The sequence below is a fragment of the Pelodiscus sinensis genome, chromosome 1, assembly GCF_052426305.1.
Source record: "Pelodiscus sinensis isolate ZL-2025 chromosome 1, ASM5242630v1, whole genome shotgun sequence".
NCBI classification, from domain to species: Eukaryota; Metazoa; Chordata; order Testudines; family Trionychidae; genus Pelodiscus; species Pelodiscus sinensis.
The window spans coordinates 110,920,407-110,940,716 of NC_143052.1; the positions used below are offsets into that span (position 1 = coordinate 110,920,407).

At 42.8% G+C, this 20,310-nt stretch overlaps 1 protein-coding gene across 2 annotated transcripts in view; it reads right to left on the minus strand.

Moving 5' to 3' along the window:
• CACNA2D4 (calcium voltage-gated channel auxiliary subunit alpha2delta 4) overlaps nt 1-20,310 on the minus strand; it is a 152,643-nt gene that overhangs the window by 120,660 nt on the left and 11,673 nt on the right. For both annotated transcript variants that reach the window (XM_089769280.1, XM_075941238.2), the window contains exons 8-16: nt 20,160-20,249; nt 13,581-13,694; nt 11,981-12,059; nt 10,651-10,784; nt 6,768-6,845; nt 6,274-6,354; nt 4,705-4,779; nt 4,204-4,290; nt 3,161-3,232 (exon numbers count right to left, since the gene is read on the minus strand). In XM_089769280.1, the coding sequence (XP_089625406.1) occupies nt 3,161-3,232; nt 4,204-4,290; nt 4,705-4,779; nt 6,274-6,354; nt 6,768-6,845; nt 10,651-10,784; nt 11,981-12,059; nt 13,581-13,694; nt 20,160-20,249 (810 nt within the window). The remainder of the gene's footprint in view (nt 1-3,160; nt 3,233-4,203; nt 4,291-4,704; nt 4,780-6,273; nt 6,355-6,767; nt 6,846-10,650; nt 10,785-11,980; nt 12,060-13,580; nt 13,695-20,159; nt 20,250-20,310) is intronic.

Consider the following 20,310-nt stretch of genomic DNA (forward strand, 5'->3'; position numbering starts at 1 on the left):
TAATTAACTATTAGACCAATTTATCAAGAGCTGTGGTGTATTTTCCATCAGTGGCAACTTTTTAAATGATTTTTTTTCTAAATCTGCTCTAGGAATTATTTTGGAGAAGATTTATCACCTGTGTTATACATGAGATCAGCCTAAGGGTGCATCAACACAGCAGGGTTTTAACTAAAAATAAGGTATGCAAATTGAGCTACATCAATTATGTAGCTTATTTCGAAATTGGGAGAGTCTACATAGCACTTATTTCGAAATAGAGCACTCTTCTTCCGACTTCCCTTACTCCTCCTACAACGAGGGTTACAGCAGCTGGAGAAAGAAGTCCTTCAGATTGACAGTATTTTGACATTATTTCGAAATAACTGCCTGCTGTGTAGACACGGACTAAGTTATTGCAAAATAATGTGGCTTTGTAGACGTACCCTAGATGATCCCAGTGGATCCTCCTGGCCTTAGGAACTATGAATCAACTGTGGGGGTCACTTCTGTGCCAAAGACACCATTATCCATATTCCCTTCACCCAGCCCTTACTCCTCCTGACTCATTCTTATCAACCCCAAGCTCTGCTACAAATTCCCTCCCCTGCTTCCTGATGTCTGCCACTGGATTCTATGTGCTTGGAAAGCAGTGGTGAATCCTGTCCCAGCAAGAGGTCATTTGGAACTGAGAAACAAGCCAGAGTTGACAGAGTCACTTCTGTAACTTGAGTTGCTGAAGTAGAGGGCCCTGGCTTTGGAGGTACAAGTGCAGGTTTCTGTGCCTAAGAAGCAATTCCAGGACCAAAGGGTGCTGAGGTTTTTCCCTTTGAAAAAATCCCAGTAGTGGATGGCTCCATTCAGGAGAAGGTAACTACTAATGACTTAGTATGGGATGGGAACACCCAGCTGTTTTTAGAGGACTTGGATGGGTAGCCTTTCCTATAGCTCTTATGGTAGCACTTATGTTCCCCTTCCTACATCTTCTCTGGTTCTGCTCTCCCAAGTTTCTTGGAGCCAGGGGGTGTGGTAAGGGATAGACAATCTTAGAACTGCCCAAGACTGAAAAGGAGTCACTACCCTTATCTCCATCAGGCTGATATATTGGTGGTTTCCCTTCATAGACTGTTCCATAAGGAACTCTTGGTGTCAGAACTTCCTGGATGATTTAGTCCTACTTCGGAATGACCTCCAGATACTGCACCTGAAAGGACATGCACTTTCCCCAGGCAGTACAGACAGGTATTGTGGTAGTCCATGACCAGGAAAGCTTTTTGGTACCTGATGCAGCTTTTAAAGCAAGGGAGCATAGTCTCGAGCAGCTGAGGAGAACTGGAACTGAGGCAGGTATAGAGAAACACTTCTCAGCTGAGAAGGTCACAAAATAGATGGAACCAAATCCTCAAAACCATTTCTAACTCACTCTAAACAATGATAATGCTATTTACAGAGAGAAGCTGAAGAAGTCAGCAGCAACACTGAACCTCTGTCCTAGACCATAAGTGGTAGGAAGGAACTAAGTGGCAGGGGACTGGCAGCACCTTTCATCCCTTCAATATGGTGCAAAAGATGAGCAGGGGGATGCATACAAGGACCAGAAGAATGCTGCTAAGAAATATTTCTGATCCTGACTTTGTATAGCACATGTGTAGCTTGAAGTGCATTACACAAAGGGGCAATTACTTGAAACAGGGATTAGAAGTGGGTGGGGAGTGAAATAGCAGTAATGCGGGGAAAAGGATGAGAAAAACGGGGAATTGAGAGAGGATGTGGAAAAAAAAGAAGTGGAATTGAGAAAATATAGAAATGGGATGGAAAATGCACATAAGGAAAATGTTGGATGGGAACAATAAAAATAGAGGAAAAGGGAGGAAAATGGAGAAACCTTTATGTGTTTGTGATCACGAAAAAGTTGAAATGAACAAGATTCCTTTGGATGTCTCAGAGAAAACTATATTGTGGGACTGCAACAATACAATAAACTCAGAGGATGCCGACCCCTATCTGAGAGGATAATGGGATCATGAGCAATAAGCAGCCTGGGCTTCTCAGGAATAGATCTCACCAGACAAACAAGATTGCCTTTTTTGACAGAATTATAAAGTTAATAGATGCAGGGAATAACGTGCATGCAATATAGTTGGATTTACATAAAGCATTTGCTCCAGTGTCTCATGAAAACTTACTCCCCCCAAATTAATTAATATTGGCTTAGACAGGATCTTTTTCACATCCAATGAAAACTGACAAACAATGGAAATGAAAAGTCATGTAAACAATAGTGTATCAACTGGTGAGAAATGGAGAACAGCAAGGATGAGCCTTGGGAACCATTTCAACTAACATTTTAGAAAATGCTCAGAACAGGGAGGAAGAAAAATAAGGAGAAACATAGCTATGCAACGGGAAGGAGAAAATGAGGTGACAGTAATGCTGAAAGAGGCCTAGGCATGAGACTGGGGGCAGCTAATTAGAGAGAAGTGACAAATATGATATGGCAGCAGTCAAAGAGAGTTGGGGCTCTGTGTGCAGAGCTCTCACATTGTGGAGTAAGCAGACTGGAGCTTTATAGGAGAAACTCTAGTGAGATAACATCCACACTATGGAATTCAGCTCTGGGCACTTCAGTACCAGAAAGATGTTGACAAATTATACCACAGAGAAAGGAAACAAAATTACAGGACTGGTTGGATTGACTTAAAATGAAAAATGCAAAGTTACTACATACATGGGCAATGGAAGGATGAGGGGGCAAGAAGGAAATTTGAATAGGATTTTTCCATCAAAACATTTCATGAAAATTCTATCTGTGCTGATCCTTAAAAAATAACAACAACAAAAAACAAACCTGAAAATTTGAGAAATGTTGGAAAAAATACATTCTGATTTTTATCAGCTCTACCCAATATATCTTTTCCACCTCTAACTGCCTATGATTTCATAGATTGTTTCCTTTACAGAGATGCCCCTATAATCTCTGGACAGTATATTCCTTGACTTTGCCTAGAGAGACTCATGATCTGTCCGTGTTTGGTTTGAACAAATTATATATGTAAAGCAGTATAATATTAAAATCCACACATGAAATGCTGAGCATTAGGTTTGCACCCTCCATAGATCCCCAGAATTCATTTCTCATCTCCCTTCAAGTTGTGACCTGAACAGAACTAAGATTTCTTACCCCTTTATCCACAGGGACTTTCACGTCCATGGCGAGGTAACCTGTTTCTCCATTGATCATTGCTGTTCTCAGCTGTACAGGGTAACAGATTAGCATTAGTGACTCTCATGAGGGAAGAACAAGATGTGGATGTGGTTTGTAATTTATATCGGGGAGGCTTTTACTGAGAAACGACTGACTGGCTCCCCATTTGCTCTGCCTTCTCTGAGCTGCCAACTAAGAACATTTTATGAGCGGCTCAGAAGACTCATTCAGGCAATGGGTTTTGCCCATGAAAGCTCATGATACTAAATACATAATTGTTAGTCTCTGAGGGAATGTCTACACCACAGAGTTATTTTGAAATAACAAGGTGAGCATTTACACAGCAAGCCCGTTATTTCGAAATTACTTTGAAATAACAGGCTTGTTGCTTTGAAATACTAACCCCTTAATTTATGAGGAATAATGCCTATTTCAATATTGCTATTTTGAAATAGGGTTAGTGTGGACACTCAGATGCTATTATTTCAAAATAATTACTTCTCAGAGTCATTCAAAGTAGCACGGAGTCTGCACTAGCAGACATTTAAAAATGGCGGCGCCCGGCAATATGCAAATGAAGCCCGGGAAATTCAAATCCCGGGCTTCATTTGCAACCCCGGTTGCCTACATTACCACCCTAGTTCGAACTAGGGTGGTAGTGTAGACATAGCCTATTTGAGCAACCTGTGTTGTGCAGCTAACTTGCAACTCTTACTTGACCTTGTGCCAATCTAACTACGTAGTTTGATCACAGCTAGTTTGGAGATGTCTACACCTGCCACAATCAGACCTTCAAATTCAGTGCAGATGTACCCACAGAGGAGATGACAAATCATTCTGTATGGGAATGGAAAGGGGATGCTGCTCTCTGTACAGACTAACTCTCTATAATAATGATCAGCCTCTGGCAGAAGAAACCTGGAGTTGCTACAATCTACCATAAGGATTCTCCCCCCCCCCCCACTAATAATTAAGAAGAAAGGGCCATGAACGGGCTACAATCCTTTTCTGATACTCACAATTTCATCTTGGTCTTCCCACTCCACCTCAGAGAGGTCCACACTGTTGTAGTTTGGTTTGGGCTTCAGCTTCTTTCCCTCTTTGTACTGGAGTTTATGAAAGAAACAGGAAATGGAGGCTAGCCCTCTTGCATGTCAGACAGTCAGTATTACATTGATAAAATATATATTTTCATTGACTGGCAAATGAGCATTTAGATGCTGATGTCATCTTATCCTATGTCCATTATATTTCCTCTATCTGGGCCAGGTCTGAAGATGTGAGCATTAGCATGTGATCCAGGCCATTTCAAGAGCAAGAGACTAGCATGGGCGAGGTGGGCTTGCAGGTAGCCATATGGGCTGGTTTGTGTGCATATGAAAGTTGACAGACAGCAGGAATCCATGATAATGGCCTCTTAGCCCTAGCTAGTTGTATAATAATAACACAAGATACATTAGTCTCTCTGAAAGCCCATAGATTTAAGTCCCACCAGTACTGTGGGCATCAGAATCACCTACCAAAGGCCGGAGGTCTGGGTGCGAGAGGATGTAACCGTTGTTAGTGTTCAGAAAGGCATATCCATGGACTCCCAACTGTTAGAAAAAGGCATCACAATAATTAGCCCTGTCTCCCCTTCAGTTGCTGCTCTGTGTTGGGGGGAGTGTATCCATTGGCCCACCAACTCCCACCATTGGCCCACCTTGTATCCTCCCCTGTTAACTAACTGGCTTCCAGTCACTCAGTGACTTAAGTTCTCTCAGGTGAACCCTAGTTGTCTCATTCCTCATTATGGAGCATGTCAGGGATAGGCTGGGCCCCTGGCTCCTTCAGAGGACTACCTACTCTCTGACAAAGGGATTCTGCATTGTGTGGCAGCACTGGGGGTAAATCCTGCATTGTTAGGTACAAATACTGCTTAACAAGTGCCATAGCCTAACAAGATCAGGCAATTTCGCAAGGTCGCACTTAGACTGCAGGGGAACTCTGAGTGACTAATCAGATCATAGTATATATTTGAGCCAATTCATGGAGTTCTTAAAACGCAGGTATAATTTGCACTTGTGAAGACAAGAATTAGCCATTGGAAACTGGTACCTCTAACACTTCCATGCAGATGTAAATTGTTTGATAGTGATGGAGGAGTTATTTGTGAGAGTAATTATCAATCAGACATTAGGGATTCTAGTGCATGCGACTGCTCACCATTAGTTTGGTCACACTTATAGGAAGTGAAAGTTTGGACTCAGAACTTAAGTCACATGATTTTTGGGATAATACCCAGCATCCACTGTTGTCAAAGTGACCCCAATGGGCTCATTAGAGGGACCAATGGCATAGATTTCTCAGCACAAATCCAATGAAGCAAAGAATAAAAGGCCTCACAGACAATAGCCCTTCCTTAGAGAGCCTCATTAAAATTATTTTTTTCCAATTAGATCAACTTTCTTTTAAAACATATTTTAAAAGGAACACAGAGCTGGTGAAATGGGCTGGCTTAACAGGTCTGGAGACTGAAATCCCTTTTCTCCACAAAATTACAGATAGCAATAGTGCATACTTCCCTGCCAACAAATCTCAAAACTAGCTTGGAGAAAGTCCCTCTAAGGCATGACAAAATAGTTCAGTCTCAACTGTCAATTCTGTTTCTGCCAGAGTGTCAACAGTGATGCTCATGGGATGGTGCCAGTTATGACAGTGGTTTTAGTCTACTGGGAACTGGATGGAAACTGCCAACTCTTTTTAGAAAGGCCACCAAAGAGTTATTCTCTGGCGACAACTTGGATAATTATTATCCTAGAATGCATTGAAGGAGGTGATCAAGATTTAAAAAAAAAAATCCTCTAAATCCTATTACCAACTCACTAAAACAGTTTCTTTGTTTCTAGAATAGCCTATTGGTTTGTCATGGTGAATGATAATTCTTCAGTTTCTATAAAGAAATCACATGATCCAAGGTCCCTAGTTTATGGCAGTGTCTACATCTCTATGCACAGTAATGGATTATTCATTGGATTATGCTTACGGACAAGTGACTGGGCATTTAGCTGTGTATGATGCCTGACCGTTTGCATTCGCTTGGGTCTTACCTTGTACCGTGGAGCCAGTTTCAGTAGCTCCCTCAGTGGAACATCAGAGCCCACAACACCCAAGAGAATGCCATGAGATCTCTTAAAAATAAAGGATAAACTGTTCTCAGAAATGAAATACTGTAATAATGCTCAGGCTGCCTTCACCTAACATGGGCAAATGCCTCTGCATCACTCTTCCACGGTGAACAGGCAGGTTTGAGCGGTGTCTGTGAATTTGAAGCTGGGGAGGAGAAGGGGGCGGGACGGGAAAGGAGGGGGAGAAAACAAGATGCAATTTCTGATTTCAGTGACACTGGGAAGAAGAAATATTCCAAGGGAGGGACAAATTATCCCATAGAGATCAATTAAGAGCCAACCAGCTTGCTAGAGTCACTGTCAAAGCCTATCATCATTAGCCAATGGCTTTAGAAGACTGCAGACCACCTCAGCATCCTTTTACCTGTCCTACTTCCAAGGAGACTCAGGATACTGCAGGACAGCACTCCACTTACCGTTTCATTCTTTTTGCTGAAGACCGGCATAGCTACTGTTGTCATGAGCAGCAGACTTTGAGCTTGTGATGCAAAGAGCTGCCACAGGACAAAGAGCAGTGTGTTAGCAAGTATAATAGGGTAAGGAGCCACCATCAGAAGCAATAGAGTTCCCAGGGGCACCAAATGCTGAATGTAATCAGAGAAAAAAAGGCTGTATATAAGGTACATGTCTGATCTTCCCAAGGCTATGTCAATGCCAAGGAGAGAGGCATTCATACACACAAAAAATGCTTACACACAACCAAAGTGCACATACAAGTGAGAAGCAACAGAGACATGAGCAAAACTCACAGACACACCAATCACATGAATAAATAAATCCCAAACTCACACTTGCTGATTGAATGAGAAGCAGCACAGACTAAAAAGGAACATGCACCGAGCATATGTAAATGCCCTTACTGCATGTGTAACTGCTTAAGAAACTGCAAAGACTGAGGAACATACACAGAGCATATTTAAATGCCCTTATGGCATGTGCAACTGCTTAAAAAACTGCAAAGACAGAGGCAAAAGTATGGTATGAACACACAAAACATGCTTAGCTACATCCAAAAGACATATATATCGGACACAGCACAAATACATGCAATATGACAGCAGAGAGCCCCCAAGTACACTGAGAGAAAGACATTCTAAAAACACACAGAATATGGAAGGAACATATGATATACACATAGGTGGGCTGACAGGATTACCGGGCCCCTGGGCAATGTGCATGTGGGGTCAGCTCACAGGAGCAGGGCTTTGAGCGCAGAGGATGGGGCTGAGGTACCTAGCCCTCAGTGCCACCCGGCAAGCATGCTGTCCCCTCTGCTGGCCCTCAGAGCCGGGTGCCAGAGCACACAATGTGGAGTTCTGCAGTGCACTGCCCGGTGCTCCAGCTCCGATTCTAAAACTCATGGGGCTCCTGCCACTGATGCTGCTACTGTGACCTTTAGAATCATCGGCCCCGGGGCAACTGTCCCCTTTGCCTTCCCACCTCCATCGGTGGGCCTGAATACAGAAAATACATGCACAGGAGACTCACCGATATACCTAGCTATGAAAATGACTGTCCTTCCTTGGTACAGGGAGCAAGTCCCTTCTATCTCCCATTTGGCCAGATAAGCATCTAACCTTTGACAAGGTCAAAGTCATGTGTCCTCTCCCTGTGCATGCTGGGAACCATAAAGGAGCCAGTAACTTGGTGAAAGACTGAAGCTGGGTATTCTGCCTTCCTGGGCTAAGAACATTCTGTTACTGCCCTCCTATCTGGGTGGTTAGCTCTTATTCTGAGCATAGCTAGGGCTAGGCTAGAACACATGCATCTCACAGTGACATACTCTACATATGTAAAAATGATCCAACAGACTAAACTACTATACAGCACAGCACTCCCTGTCTACTTCCATCCAACAGCACAGCTCGCCAGTACATCCAGTGTTACCCTGACACACATACACAGGGCTCCTGCTTCCTCCCCTTCCTGGATGTACAGTTCAGCAGTGACTAGACAAACTACCACAGAAGCACACCAGCTGGCATAATGGAAGCGGTATGCTCACACAACACAGGACAGATGGTTACCTCCTCAGATTGTGGCAGCTAGCAAGAGACATGGATGGATACATGAATGAATGAATGCATACATGAGTGGTTGAAAAGCATGAAAAGTAGCAGGACAGGAAGACAAATGCAAGGCAGAAAAATGAGACAAACAAGAAAGACATCAGTGGACAAAACATCACTTTAAGCTCTTGTTACCAAATACCAGAGCCAGAGCTTATGGAATTTGTTGTGTAGCAAGGAGCGCTATGGATAATTTTGCTCAGCACACTCTTACTGACTCACAAATGCCTTCCAGGCATAGTATACTTGGAAAACACATTTCCTTTGTTGCCCCCAAAGATCAGGTACATCCCAAAGAATACCTCCATGTTCAACCACAGCACAGACTTGAGGGTCAGCTTTTCTGGGGTCTTAACCAGCAGTGTCTCACAAACATGTATGAAGGCAAAACCTATATATGTCATTCCTTTGGAAGAGTTCTATCAAATGTAATAGGAATATTAATCAAATTTCGATAGAATTTTAAATCGGCCTGTAGAATTCTAGAGCAGGCACAGCTATTCCACAGGTTGGTTCTAGAAATTCTATAAAAAGGAGATCGTTCTATTTGAAATTCCACAGGTTTTTAGAATAATGTCCATAGAATCCTATTGGGTGCATCCCTGTTAAAGGACTTTTCCATGACAGAATATATTAACTTTTCCCCTCTCTCACTCACCTCATAAATCTCAGCTAACTGGTTTCTCTTGAGACCTGATCCTTCTCAGGACATAGCTGCCACCCACTAACCATCATGCCTTTGAAACAGGCACATTCTTGAAAGCTGTAGTAATGCCCTTTTGATGGGAAAGACGCTTTAAATGCCATCAGATGGCAAAGAGGTCAGGCAAAAGGACACTGTGATTGTTTACTTAATTATGTCAGGAGTGGTAATCTTCACTATCAGACTCTTTGACTTGGCTGTATGTTCCATGTGGGGACTATTCACTCTCTTTCCCTACTGCCCTGAAAGTGGAATAAAACCAGCATTGCTAAAGTGGACACAGGTTAATGCATTGAGGGAACTAAATATCTGTCCTTTTTAAACAGCTCGATTTCCTGCTCTATTGCTCTGGATCATACTTCTTAGGTCACAGTCTGAACCCTCTCAACACCTTTCCCTCTTCTGACACCTCTTTGGCATCAGAGTGTATTAGGCTCTTTTCTAGGGGCACCTACCCTCATTAGAGGTGGTGTCTGGGAAGCTTCTGGAGAAAGCACTGTTCCTCCTATGCTGTAGTGGAGAATGCTCATAGAGGAAGAAAACATCAAACCCAGAATCTCCTGCATGAAGGTGCTAGGATCACCAAAAGCGGAAGTGGGTTGCCCTTTCTAGGCCAAAAAATAAAAACAAACAAACAAAAAAACCCCCAAAAACAAAAAGTCAGGAAAATGACTAAGGAAAGCAATTGTATTTGCTTGAGGAAGGGTGGAAGAAGAGGTCATTCATATCCCACTCCTCTTAGTTTCTCTCTTCATTCTCTCTTGATCTTACAGGCACACTGCTGTGGCATCCTTATCTCCAGAACTTCTCAGGCCATTACCGCTACCAGAAGCCTACCACCTTTCGAATTACAGACAATGCAGCAGCCACATAAGAAACGCTGTGGGAGTAGTGAGAGGATCCAGCCTGCAGCAGCAATGGGAGGATGTTAAAGGAGACTAGAAGGTTGTGGGGCACACCTACATTAAATTCCCTTCCAGTGGCTGTGGAGGATTCCCTCACCCCGAGAGTTGAGCCCACTTGCTCTGTAATCATCCTACATTTTGCTAGTGCAGAGAGCAAAGGAACAAGCTTGACACTTGAACTGCGATCTATCTCCTTGTGTGACAGCCTGGTGTGAGCTGAGGAAAGGAATCTCTGTGACCCATATCCTGAGCTGTAACTAATCTCTTTCTTGTGACTAATCCTTTATAAAGTATCCTGAGCTAACGGAGAAAAGAAACACTACATAGGTCATGCTGTGCATTTGTGATTAGCCTTAGGTTCCTGGCTGCATACTCTGAAGGAGTCCTGAGACTCTGCAGAGATGATTCAATTCTAGGATTGAGGAGAAAGAAATACTGTCTGTCTAAACAGGTGCAGAGCACATACATTCTACAAATCAGCTGACTCCCACTTTTACAGTATGTTCCTATTTCTGAAGGATCCTCCCAAAGATCCAGGTGTCATAGCTCTGCTTTCTCCAGTCCCCTTCCACCACTTAATCCTTGCTGTCTGCTATTTGGAATCTTATCTCAAAGTCCTTACCGCACTGTCCATGTAGGCTTCTGTCCATATGATGTCGTGATCATGGTTGATGACCATCGGACGGCTGAGCACATGCAGATATTCCATCACGTTCTCTTGAACATCTGCCAGGGTAGAGATCTGGGTGTAGTAGCCTTAATGGAGAAAAAGAAACCTGTCACTTTCCCAGAGACCTCTCCTCAATTATTCAGGTATGTTCATTTGAATTCAGAAAGCAAAGCGTCCATTCAAACCTATTTGTGACCCTTCGGTCTTTGCTTTCTGTGAATAAGCAAGGGCATAAATATGAGAAGTGAGAATAGTCACAGAAAATATATTTTTAAACTCAAATGCTTGACTATTTCATCAAAAGCACCTTTAAAATTATATAACTAATCAACCTAACTAACCAGCATACTGCAAATTTTATATTTGAGTATTCAATTGAAATCTGATTTTTTTGTCAGTTTCATAAATCATCTTGTCAGGGAACAGAAACAATATCACATCACTTGTGAAGCCAACCAATAAAAATTTTGAATTCAGACCATCCACAATGCATAAACAAAGAATTATTTACTGGCAATCATCTAAACACCACATACCTATAAGCATTTCACAATCTGTGTATAGACAGTTTGGATACAAAGAGAGGTGAAATTATTAATTCCCCCAGAGCTAGCAGTGCATCCACCTTCATCCCTTTCCTTTTCTCCCCAGTTCAAAAGACTATCACCCACTGGTAGTGCTACCTATGTGCAGTGCCTGCATTAACCATATATATTATGTTTGGAACCGGCTCATGGATCCCAACCCCATTGTGCATCTGTGTAAGGAAGTGGTTTACTGGCTTATATGGGAAGGAATCATTCAGCCCTACTTTGGGGTGTAAGGTGGCAGCCATTCTGGACCAGCAATAGCACCTCACAGTTTTAAGGTAGGGATAGTGAGGAACACTAGAGTCCAAATGAACCAATGGCAGAATTCTAGGGAGCCATGATGCCATTTCTCCAGGACTCTGGGATTCACCTTCTACTCTTGTGAAAAGGGCTATGAAATCTTTAAAGGAAAAGATGACAGTTTTCTCACTCAACCAAAAGATAACATGTCCAGTGAGACAGTGCTGCTTAACGCCATGATAGGGAGTTGGCTTAACACTGAACAAGAAGGAGCCTCAATGAAGCACCAAAGCGCTCCTTGCAGCACCTGAGTTTTCATTGGAAATCTCCCTTCCAAGTGCTAACTAAGCACGAACTTAAGTATATGAGCTCTAAAGAGCTCTCAGTCCCAGAACGCATGGTTGCAGTCTGCATGCAATGTGCACAGTGGGCTAATTATTCAGAGACATCACCTTTGTTGTTGCAAGCTATCCACTTCACATTTTCTGCAAAAGTGACTTCCCTTCCAATGAGATACGTGAAAACCCGGACCTGTGCAACAAGAATACAGATGTAAGAATTATGCAGAAATTATCTCCCATTTGCAATAGTGCCAAGTCAGCCAAAAAGAAGCGGAACATGCTACCAAATCAGAATGGTACGGGGTTGACGTTACAGAAGTGTAAATGACTACACTGCAGGACAGTGGAGAAATAAGGACCTTGTCTTTACACAGATATATTATTTTCTTGTACCATGAGAACATTATCAATCATAATTAACCCAGCCAGCCAAGATGTAATACATGGAGGGTGATCATTTTGAGAGAAGAACTCTTAAACACCGAGCTGGTACGTACTGGATGGGTTTTGGGAGCAGCTGCAGAGAGAAGGTTTGATTAACAAGCCAGAAGCAAGAATTCTGTTTAATTTCACAGTAGCAGACAGAGCCATATGCAGGTAGCTTCCCACTCATAAAAATTCTTTATGCATGGAAATATTTAGTCACATAAAACAATTCATGGGATACTATCTGGTAAAAACCCATCTGTTTTCAGAGTGTCCTCAGCCATGTGACCAATAACAATTTAGCTTATGGGAAATGAAACAACATTAAAAATCCAATTTGCTTTTTGTTCTTTCTGCTACTTGATTCTGTTGCACATTTCTTTTAGCTTGAGCAAGGAAAACAACTGAGTCACTTTGGCTTAGAAATAATTCTTATTCTTTTTCAGTTTCCGGTCCTGATTCAAGTACCAGGTTATAACGGCTGAGTTGCAAATGGAGCCGGTTGGGAATTTTTTGACAAGAAAGATTTTTGTCAGAAAAAGCTGATTAGATTGAACTGAAACTTTGCACGGGAATGTTCCATTTCTGGTGAACTTTCCTCAAGAAAGGTTTCTCAGGTTCTCTGGGATATCCAGCTACATGTATCTGCCTGAATCAGACAGAGCATCTCCTACACCCAGGTGAGTGCCCTAACCAGAAGAATATTGACTATTCTTGAGTGAGTTGGTATCTGTCTCTTTTTTCTTGGAAGTCTTGGCTCCATCCCTATGTATAACAGGGCACTATATGGACATCTCAAAAATGTCTGCAGGTCAGGTCCCAACCTTTTCCATTCAGTTCTATTGCAAATACTCGATTGAAATGTTCATTTATTGATCTGATAATAAAACATGTTTCAGTTTGGAGGTTGGCTGAGTTTTGTATTTGTTGATGGTGGCTCGTGGCTCTTTTTTTTGGCTCTTGTAAACCAGGAGAACGTTTCTATTGTCTTTATCTTTTGATTTTTTTAAAAAAACCTCCTCTCTCCTCCCACACAGACACTCACACATTTGGACCAAACTTGAGCTGCCGGTGTCCCTTTAAAAATCACAGCACTTTTAATACCCTCCCCAACCTATTGTCTAGTTGCTTTGTGTTGCATTTACAGTAGGGAGCATGTGGAGGTTTGGGTATGTGAGTACATATATTTGGGCATGTGGTACATTGCTTTCTACTCGCTCCATGCTGGGATGGTCACTTTCCCTCTACTCCCTCTCCCCCTCAATCCATCCCTTTTGAGACAAACCTTACGGTCAGGCCTGTTGTACTTTTCAAACACAGATTGATAATCCTCCACAGCTCCGTCTGTGATCAGCATGATGGCTTGGTTACACAGGCCTCCTTGCCCAGCCTCTCGGAACTACAAAGGGAGAGGTACAGCAGCATTAGTATCCTCAGTGTTGCCACCATTCCTACTGCTGTGCGTTTATTTATAAAAGGCCAGGCCCTGAACTCTCCACTGAATTCTTACCCAGGAAAAAATCCCAATGACTTTATAGAGTGTTTTCCCCAAGTGAGGCCTGAGCTTGGTGCTCTGTATATTTTTCATGTACACAGTACACTGCCACTCGTCATATGCTATACTCGGGTGCATTGCAAAATTTAAAATAACAAGAAAAAAAAAAGAAGAGCTGGGTACAATGGGCCTTGTTGCCTACTGCCCTGTACTGTGTATTGCCATGAACTCTTGTAATACGCAGGCCTGGAGTGGGTGTAAAACATTACCATCCTGATTGGGTAGCCATTGGCACTCACTTTGCACAGCTCTGAATGAAATGAAAGTGAGTGGCATAGCCAATCACTCTGATAAGGGAAAAAAGGAGGGCAGAATCATAGAACTGGAAGGGACCTCAAGAGGTCATCAAGTCCAGTCCCCTGCCCTTACAGCAGGACCAACCACCATCTAGATCATCCCTGACAAGTGTATGTCCAATCTGCTCTTAAATATCTCCAGTGATGGAGATTCCAGGCAAACCAAATAGAAAGGCTGTACACTGAGCATGACAGAGGGTGTGATATATGTCAATAAATGATATTTAATATGGAGCATAATTATGGTAAGAAAGTCTACAAGCTATATTTCATATGGAGACAAAGAGGTGTTGAGGGTGTTCCCAAAGGGCAGGCTGGGAAAATGCCTGCTTAGCCAGGAAGATAAACTTTTGAAAGCCTGTTTAAATAACATCCCTGTAAAACCTGCTTCCCCTTTCTAGACAATTAACCTGAGGATGGGGAACACAAACTGCTGTTGTGTGTGTCTTCATAGTTGTGGGTGGAACAGAAAAGTAAGCAGTGCATGCAATCTTGAGTGGATCTAGTATACATTACTTTGTGGCTCAGGGGGTAATCTAGTGTGATAAGCCAAAAACACAGGATAATAAGCACATTTTGTAAGAAACACTGGATATAACAACAAATTCTGGAAAACCTTTTTAACTGTCAAAGCACTCAGCCCATAGCCACCACTTGAAAAACTGGTTCTGAGAGACTAAGGACTTCTCTAGATTAGGAAAAGAGCTCAGGGTTAGGTCAGTGTTAGCAAATGTGTTCAGTAGCTCCCACCTAACCTCGTTTTCCATGGGCAGCTTATACCTTTTCCAAGATCAGGAAAGCAACCTTTGGTATTCCCCATTTTCTTTGGGCGGCTTCTAAGTATCGGTGCCGCCAGGAGCCATAGGATTCACAGAGTCTAAGGGCATGTCCACACAACAGAAAGACCCAATGGCAGCAAATGTCAAGGCCCAGATCTAGAGATTTGGGCTCATGGAGGCCTTGTGATATGGTACTAAATATAGACGTGTAGATTTTGGGGCTTGGGTGCGAGCCTGGCAAGGAGGGTAGGTTTCAGAGCCTAAGTTCTAGGCCAAGCCTGAAACACTACACAACTATTTTTAGCACCGTAGCATTAGCCTGAGTGTCTAGACCCATGCTCTGGGACATGCTGCCATGGGATTTATTTTTGCTATGCAGACATACTTTAAGTGTCTGATCCTATTAGATTCATATGAAAAGAAATATAAATTAGTTTACATAGGAAGGAATAGCCATGGGCACACATACAGAGGAAGAGAAAATGATCTGTTAACACAGAGACTGAATTGTAGCTAGGAAAGCAAACCACAGGGACAGCTCAATTGGCTATAAATTAACAATGTGAGATCGTTGAAAGAAAGGTAACTGTTCTACTGGGATGTGTTAAGAGGTGTATTATGTGTAAGACACTCAAGGTAATTATTCTGCTCTGGTTGGCCTTAACTGGAACACTTTGCTCAATTTGGAGCACCATTCAGAGAAACCTCTTTTGACTATCCAGTCTTTAAGCGTTTATAGACTATTTGTTTTTCCTGTTACATTCCAGCTCGGCTTTCTCCATGATATTTTTATACCCGCTACCTCTTCTCCTCCCTCTCCCATTTTTTCATTCTTTTCTTCCCTCCTCCCCTATTTATTTTAGTTCTAGACATCCAACACTCTAGTCACCTCAAGAAGTTGGCTGTGCCCATGAAAGCTCATGATACCATCTACATGTTTTATAGTGATAGAGATGTAGCCGTGTTAGTCTGGTCTAGTTAAAACAAAAGAAAGAACTATATAGCACTTTAAAGACTAACAATATGGTTTATTAGGTGATGGGCTTTTGTGGGCCAGACCCATCACTTAATAAACCATCTTGTTAGTCTTTAAAGTGCTACTAGACTATTTGTTGTTTTTAAAGCTTATCCTGTACAGACTAATTTGGCTACCCCCTGAAGCTTTTAAACAAGAGGCAGTTCAGGAAAGAGCAACAGGCAGGATAAAAAGTTTAGAGAAATAAGTCCTGTATGGAAAGATTAAGAGTACTGGGCAAGGTATCTCCATTAAAGAGAACAGGAGGCTTAGGAGAGATAAATATTTCCTCACAGGTCAGCAATACTATCTGGCACTTACACAGCACCTTACACTCCAGGATTTATGTTATTTAACTAAGCCTTACATCAACTCTGTGAAGCAAATTAATATTATACCCAATTTACATAAGGGTAAATCAAAGCAGAGAATATTCAAATGACACAGCTAAGGTTACAAAGAATCAGTGAAAGAGCTAGGAATAGAACCAAGGAGTCCTGACACCCAGGCCATATCTACATTGCACTTTCATCATGAAAACTTTTGTCACTCAGGCTATGTCTAGACTGCAGGTTTCTTTCGGAAAAAAGCTTTTCCGGAAGAGATCTTCTGAAAAAACTTCTTCTGAAAGAATGCGCCCACACTGCCAAAGCACATCGAAAAAGCAATCTGCTTTTTCAAAAGATAGTGTTCACACTGAATGGATGCTATCTCGCATTTAAGCTGTGATTGCTATGGATGGAGTGGCCACCAGGGCACCTGTGCTTTTTCCTCTTTCCTCTTCTTTCAAAAGAACTCCCTCGTCCCCGTCCACACACCCCTTTTTCCAAAAGGGCTCTTTCAGAAAAGGCATTCTTCTTTGTAGAAAGAGGTTTACCAATGTCAGAAAAACTCCTCTGTTCTTTCAATTTTTTCCCAAAGGAATGCAATTGCAGTGTAGATGTAAATGAAGTTTTTTCGGAAAAACATGTAGTATAGACATACTCTTGGCGATGCAAAACCCCTCCCCCCGAATGACAAAAGTTTAATGATAAAAAGTGTCACTGTGGACAGCGCTTTGTTGGTGGGAGCCGCTCTCCAGTCTTCCTTGTTGGGGGCAACAAAGAATGGCTGCACTGTTTGTGGCAGTGGCACAGCCATAGCTGTAAGGTGCGCAAGTATAGGCATAGCCTCAGTTTCCTTTTTTCTGCCCAAAGTATCCATTATTCTCAGTCAGCAAGAAGAAACGACCAAGACTGTCAAAAGTGACTGGTGACAAGCCTTGACTTTTGAGTACTTAGTGTGAGACATTTTGAAAGGGTCTAATTTTCAGAGGCTGAGGGCTCACCAAAAATTGAGGCTACAAAAAGGAAAGATCACCAGCTAGTTTTGAAAACCTTGGCCGAGGAGCTTAAGATACAGACAGGTCTTCCCTATTCAGGCCAGGTTCTGAGTCTTTCTTCAGGCTCTTTGTGCCACTCCGGCAGTCCAACGCTGTCAGTTTGGTATAAGTGACTTCTTGAGGATTTCTCCTGAACCTACACTATTCCAAAGTAAACCCCAGCTGCCCCAGAATTTTGGGAACAATTCTGCCTTTTCTGCAACCCCAGACTCATGATGTTTTATTGAATGGATCTCAACTGGAATGGAAAACCTATAATTTTAAAAACAACCATGCTAAGGAGCAAAACCTCCCCTGGCAATTTGTAATCACTCTCATTATAGAGCCTTGTGGACACACAAGACACTTGGAGTCAGATGCTCTTCTGTTGTAAATCAGTAATTTCAATATACTAATTTACCTCAACAGAGGATCTGACTCTTTGTCTTTAATGATGTGTAATTCCAAGATAATGATTTTAGGATTAAATCACTACTGCTTCCCTAATCTTTTAGATCCTCCTCTTCCCATAAAGCATCATGTTGTAATTGCCATCATATCATTATCTGCATCAGAATGACACCAGATTACTATTTTCACACAACAGCTCTAACCACAATTCGCATCAATACCCCACCATATCATCTCAGCAATGACCATAACCAACAATCCTATTGCAGGGCAGGATTCTGATCACACTTGCACTATAGCGTGAATCAGGATCAGCTCGACTATAGCCAATAGGATTATAATGGTGCAAAGCCAGTGAGTAGAAAATCAAGCCAAATATCCCAACACCTCTAGTACATGGTACTGTTAACCTCGCCATCATATTTACATCACATTTACATCGCATCATTTTTATCATCCCCAAGCATGTCAATCAACATTCCCTCTAATCTTTTCCATCCACGTGTGGAATAATTTTATGTTCACTGAGTCATGTGCAGAAGTGCACCACAAACCTAGCTGAGGGCGCTCTGCTAATCAGCTGGGCGGCATCTGAATGTCTCCTGAGTAGCTGCACAAGTGCACGGCTTACAGAGAACTCTGCATCCTGAGTAATTCTGTAGGGCTGCAGGTGCACTTAGGAGATTGGGTTTCACTGGGACTTGGCACTTTCTCTCTTTTTAAAATTTCCTTCAAAACAATCCCTAAGGAACAAAGCTGAGTCACGCTTTTGTGTCATGACTACTGAGATCTCAATTGCTCACATAATGTAATGAGTCCTGCATGACTGTCGTGGGCATAGTAGGTGACTGGAACACCTTAGCTAAGTCTCACAGTTTTACTTTACGTGTGGTATTTTCCATATGAATCACTGTATTGATCTTTGGAAAATTAAATACAAAAATAAACTGAGAAGTAAAAACAATCTAATACCTTAATCACAGTGACATTTACCACTGCTCACTAATACCCTTCATTATCAGAATGATAGCTATCATCTTGTCATTTATATTATCCTCTCTGTGGTGACATTTTATGTCACTACATCCAGCAGCATCATATCAACATTATCATTAGATTTGCTAGCAACACTGCCACACGCACACCTACTGAAACCACAAGCACTACTAGCTTCTTCAGTGTATTCCTCTGTATCACAATCTGCACTGTGGGCTTCTATATGCTATTTGATACGGTCATGGATTCAACTTCACAACAGGCCGGATTGAGGATATGCTCTCACTGGTGAAACTCTACTGATGTCAGTAGAATTACTCCGTGAGGAATGACAGTCTCACTGGGCCCCTGAGCAAGGCTGGGGGCCTTGCTCTGCACCCTGGAAGGGGCCTCAGGCAGAAGAGGTAGGGCTGGAGCTATGCAGCGCTCAGCACCAGTTGGAGAGAGCCGTGACTCCCCAAGGCAGCCCCACTGCTGCCCAGAATGCACCTTGTGGGGCTCTGACAGCCATTTAAAGGGTCTGGAGCTCCAGCTGCTACCGCTGCTGCAGTAGTGGCACCAGAAGCCAGGAGCTCCGAGCCCTTTTGGGGCTCTGGGGCAGTTGCCCCCTTTGCTATCTGCTGTTGGCAGACCTGGAATTATTCCTGGTTAACACTGGTGGACATGAGGTCTGAACTCGACCCTATTAGTCTCCCAGACAATATGAGATGCGATAGCTGGAGAAAATAAGGATGAGATTTTCAGTGACACTTGGGCTTGGCCTAACTCTGTTCCCATATGAGTCACAGAGAGGTTTTTGCCTGAGTAACTGAATTTGGCTCCGTGATTACAGTCGGAGCAAGGATGTTCTCTCAAGCCTTTTTTTTTCCTCAGAAGATTGTCTCTGTCCCCCCTCCTGTCACTTGGCTAGCAATCAATCTATTGCTTGCATTCAGGCCTGAGTAATTGGCTCAGCACTGAAATATGAAGTAACAGGCTCTGATTAAATGGAATGAATTGAGCATCAGCACCGAGGGACCTAATTACGGAAAATTCAAGGCACTGATCTATGGGGTCACCTTTCCCTGTGGACAGGTGATTTTTTATAGCGAATGGCTCTATGCCCTGTCTGCTACCAACGTTCCTTTGCCATGGCTATGCCCCTTTTATTACCTTTCCTCCTCAGGCACAAGAATGGGTTTGATCATTTAAAAACAATTAATCCACAAACAGCTCCCTAGAGCCAGATTGCCCAAGTTCATCTTCATCCCCATCACCATCCATGTCATAGTCACAGCCAACAGGCTCATCAGCAACTTTTGGCCCTGTCAGAAATCATTCACGTCAGCGCACTAGAATTCCCTTCTGACACGATGCCAGCTGCACAGTGCCATGGGGAGAAAGGGTGGGGGGGGGGGCAGGGAGGGAGGAGCGAGCATGCTCTGTAAACCCCTTGACACAAAATGCTCTTACCTCCCTGAGGATTTTGAAGGATTCCAGCACGGCCTTATTGACGGTCCCCACCCCTTTCGCCTGCAGCTCATCCACCAACTGCTTAAAGTGCTAGCATGAAGGGAGAAACACACAGCAGATATTGAGATGTGGCTAGCAGGGAGGCAGAATT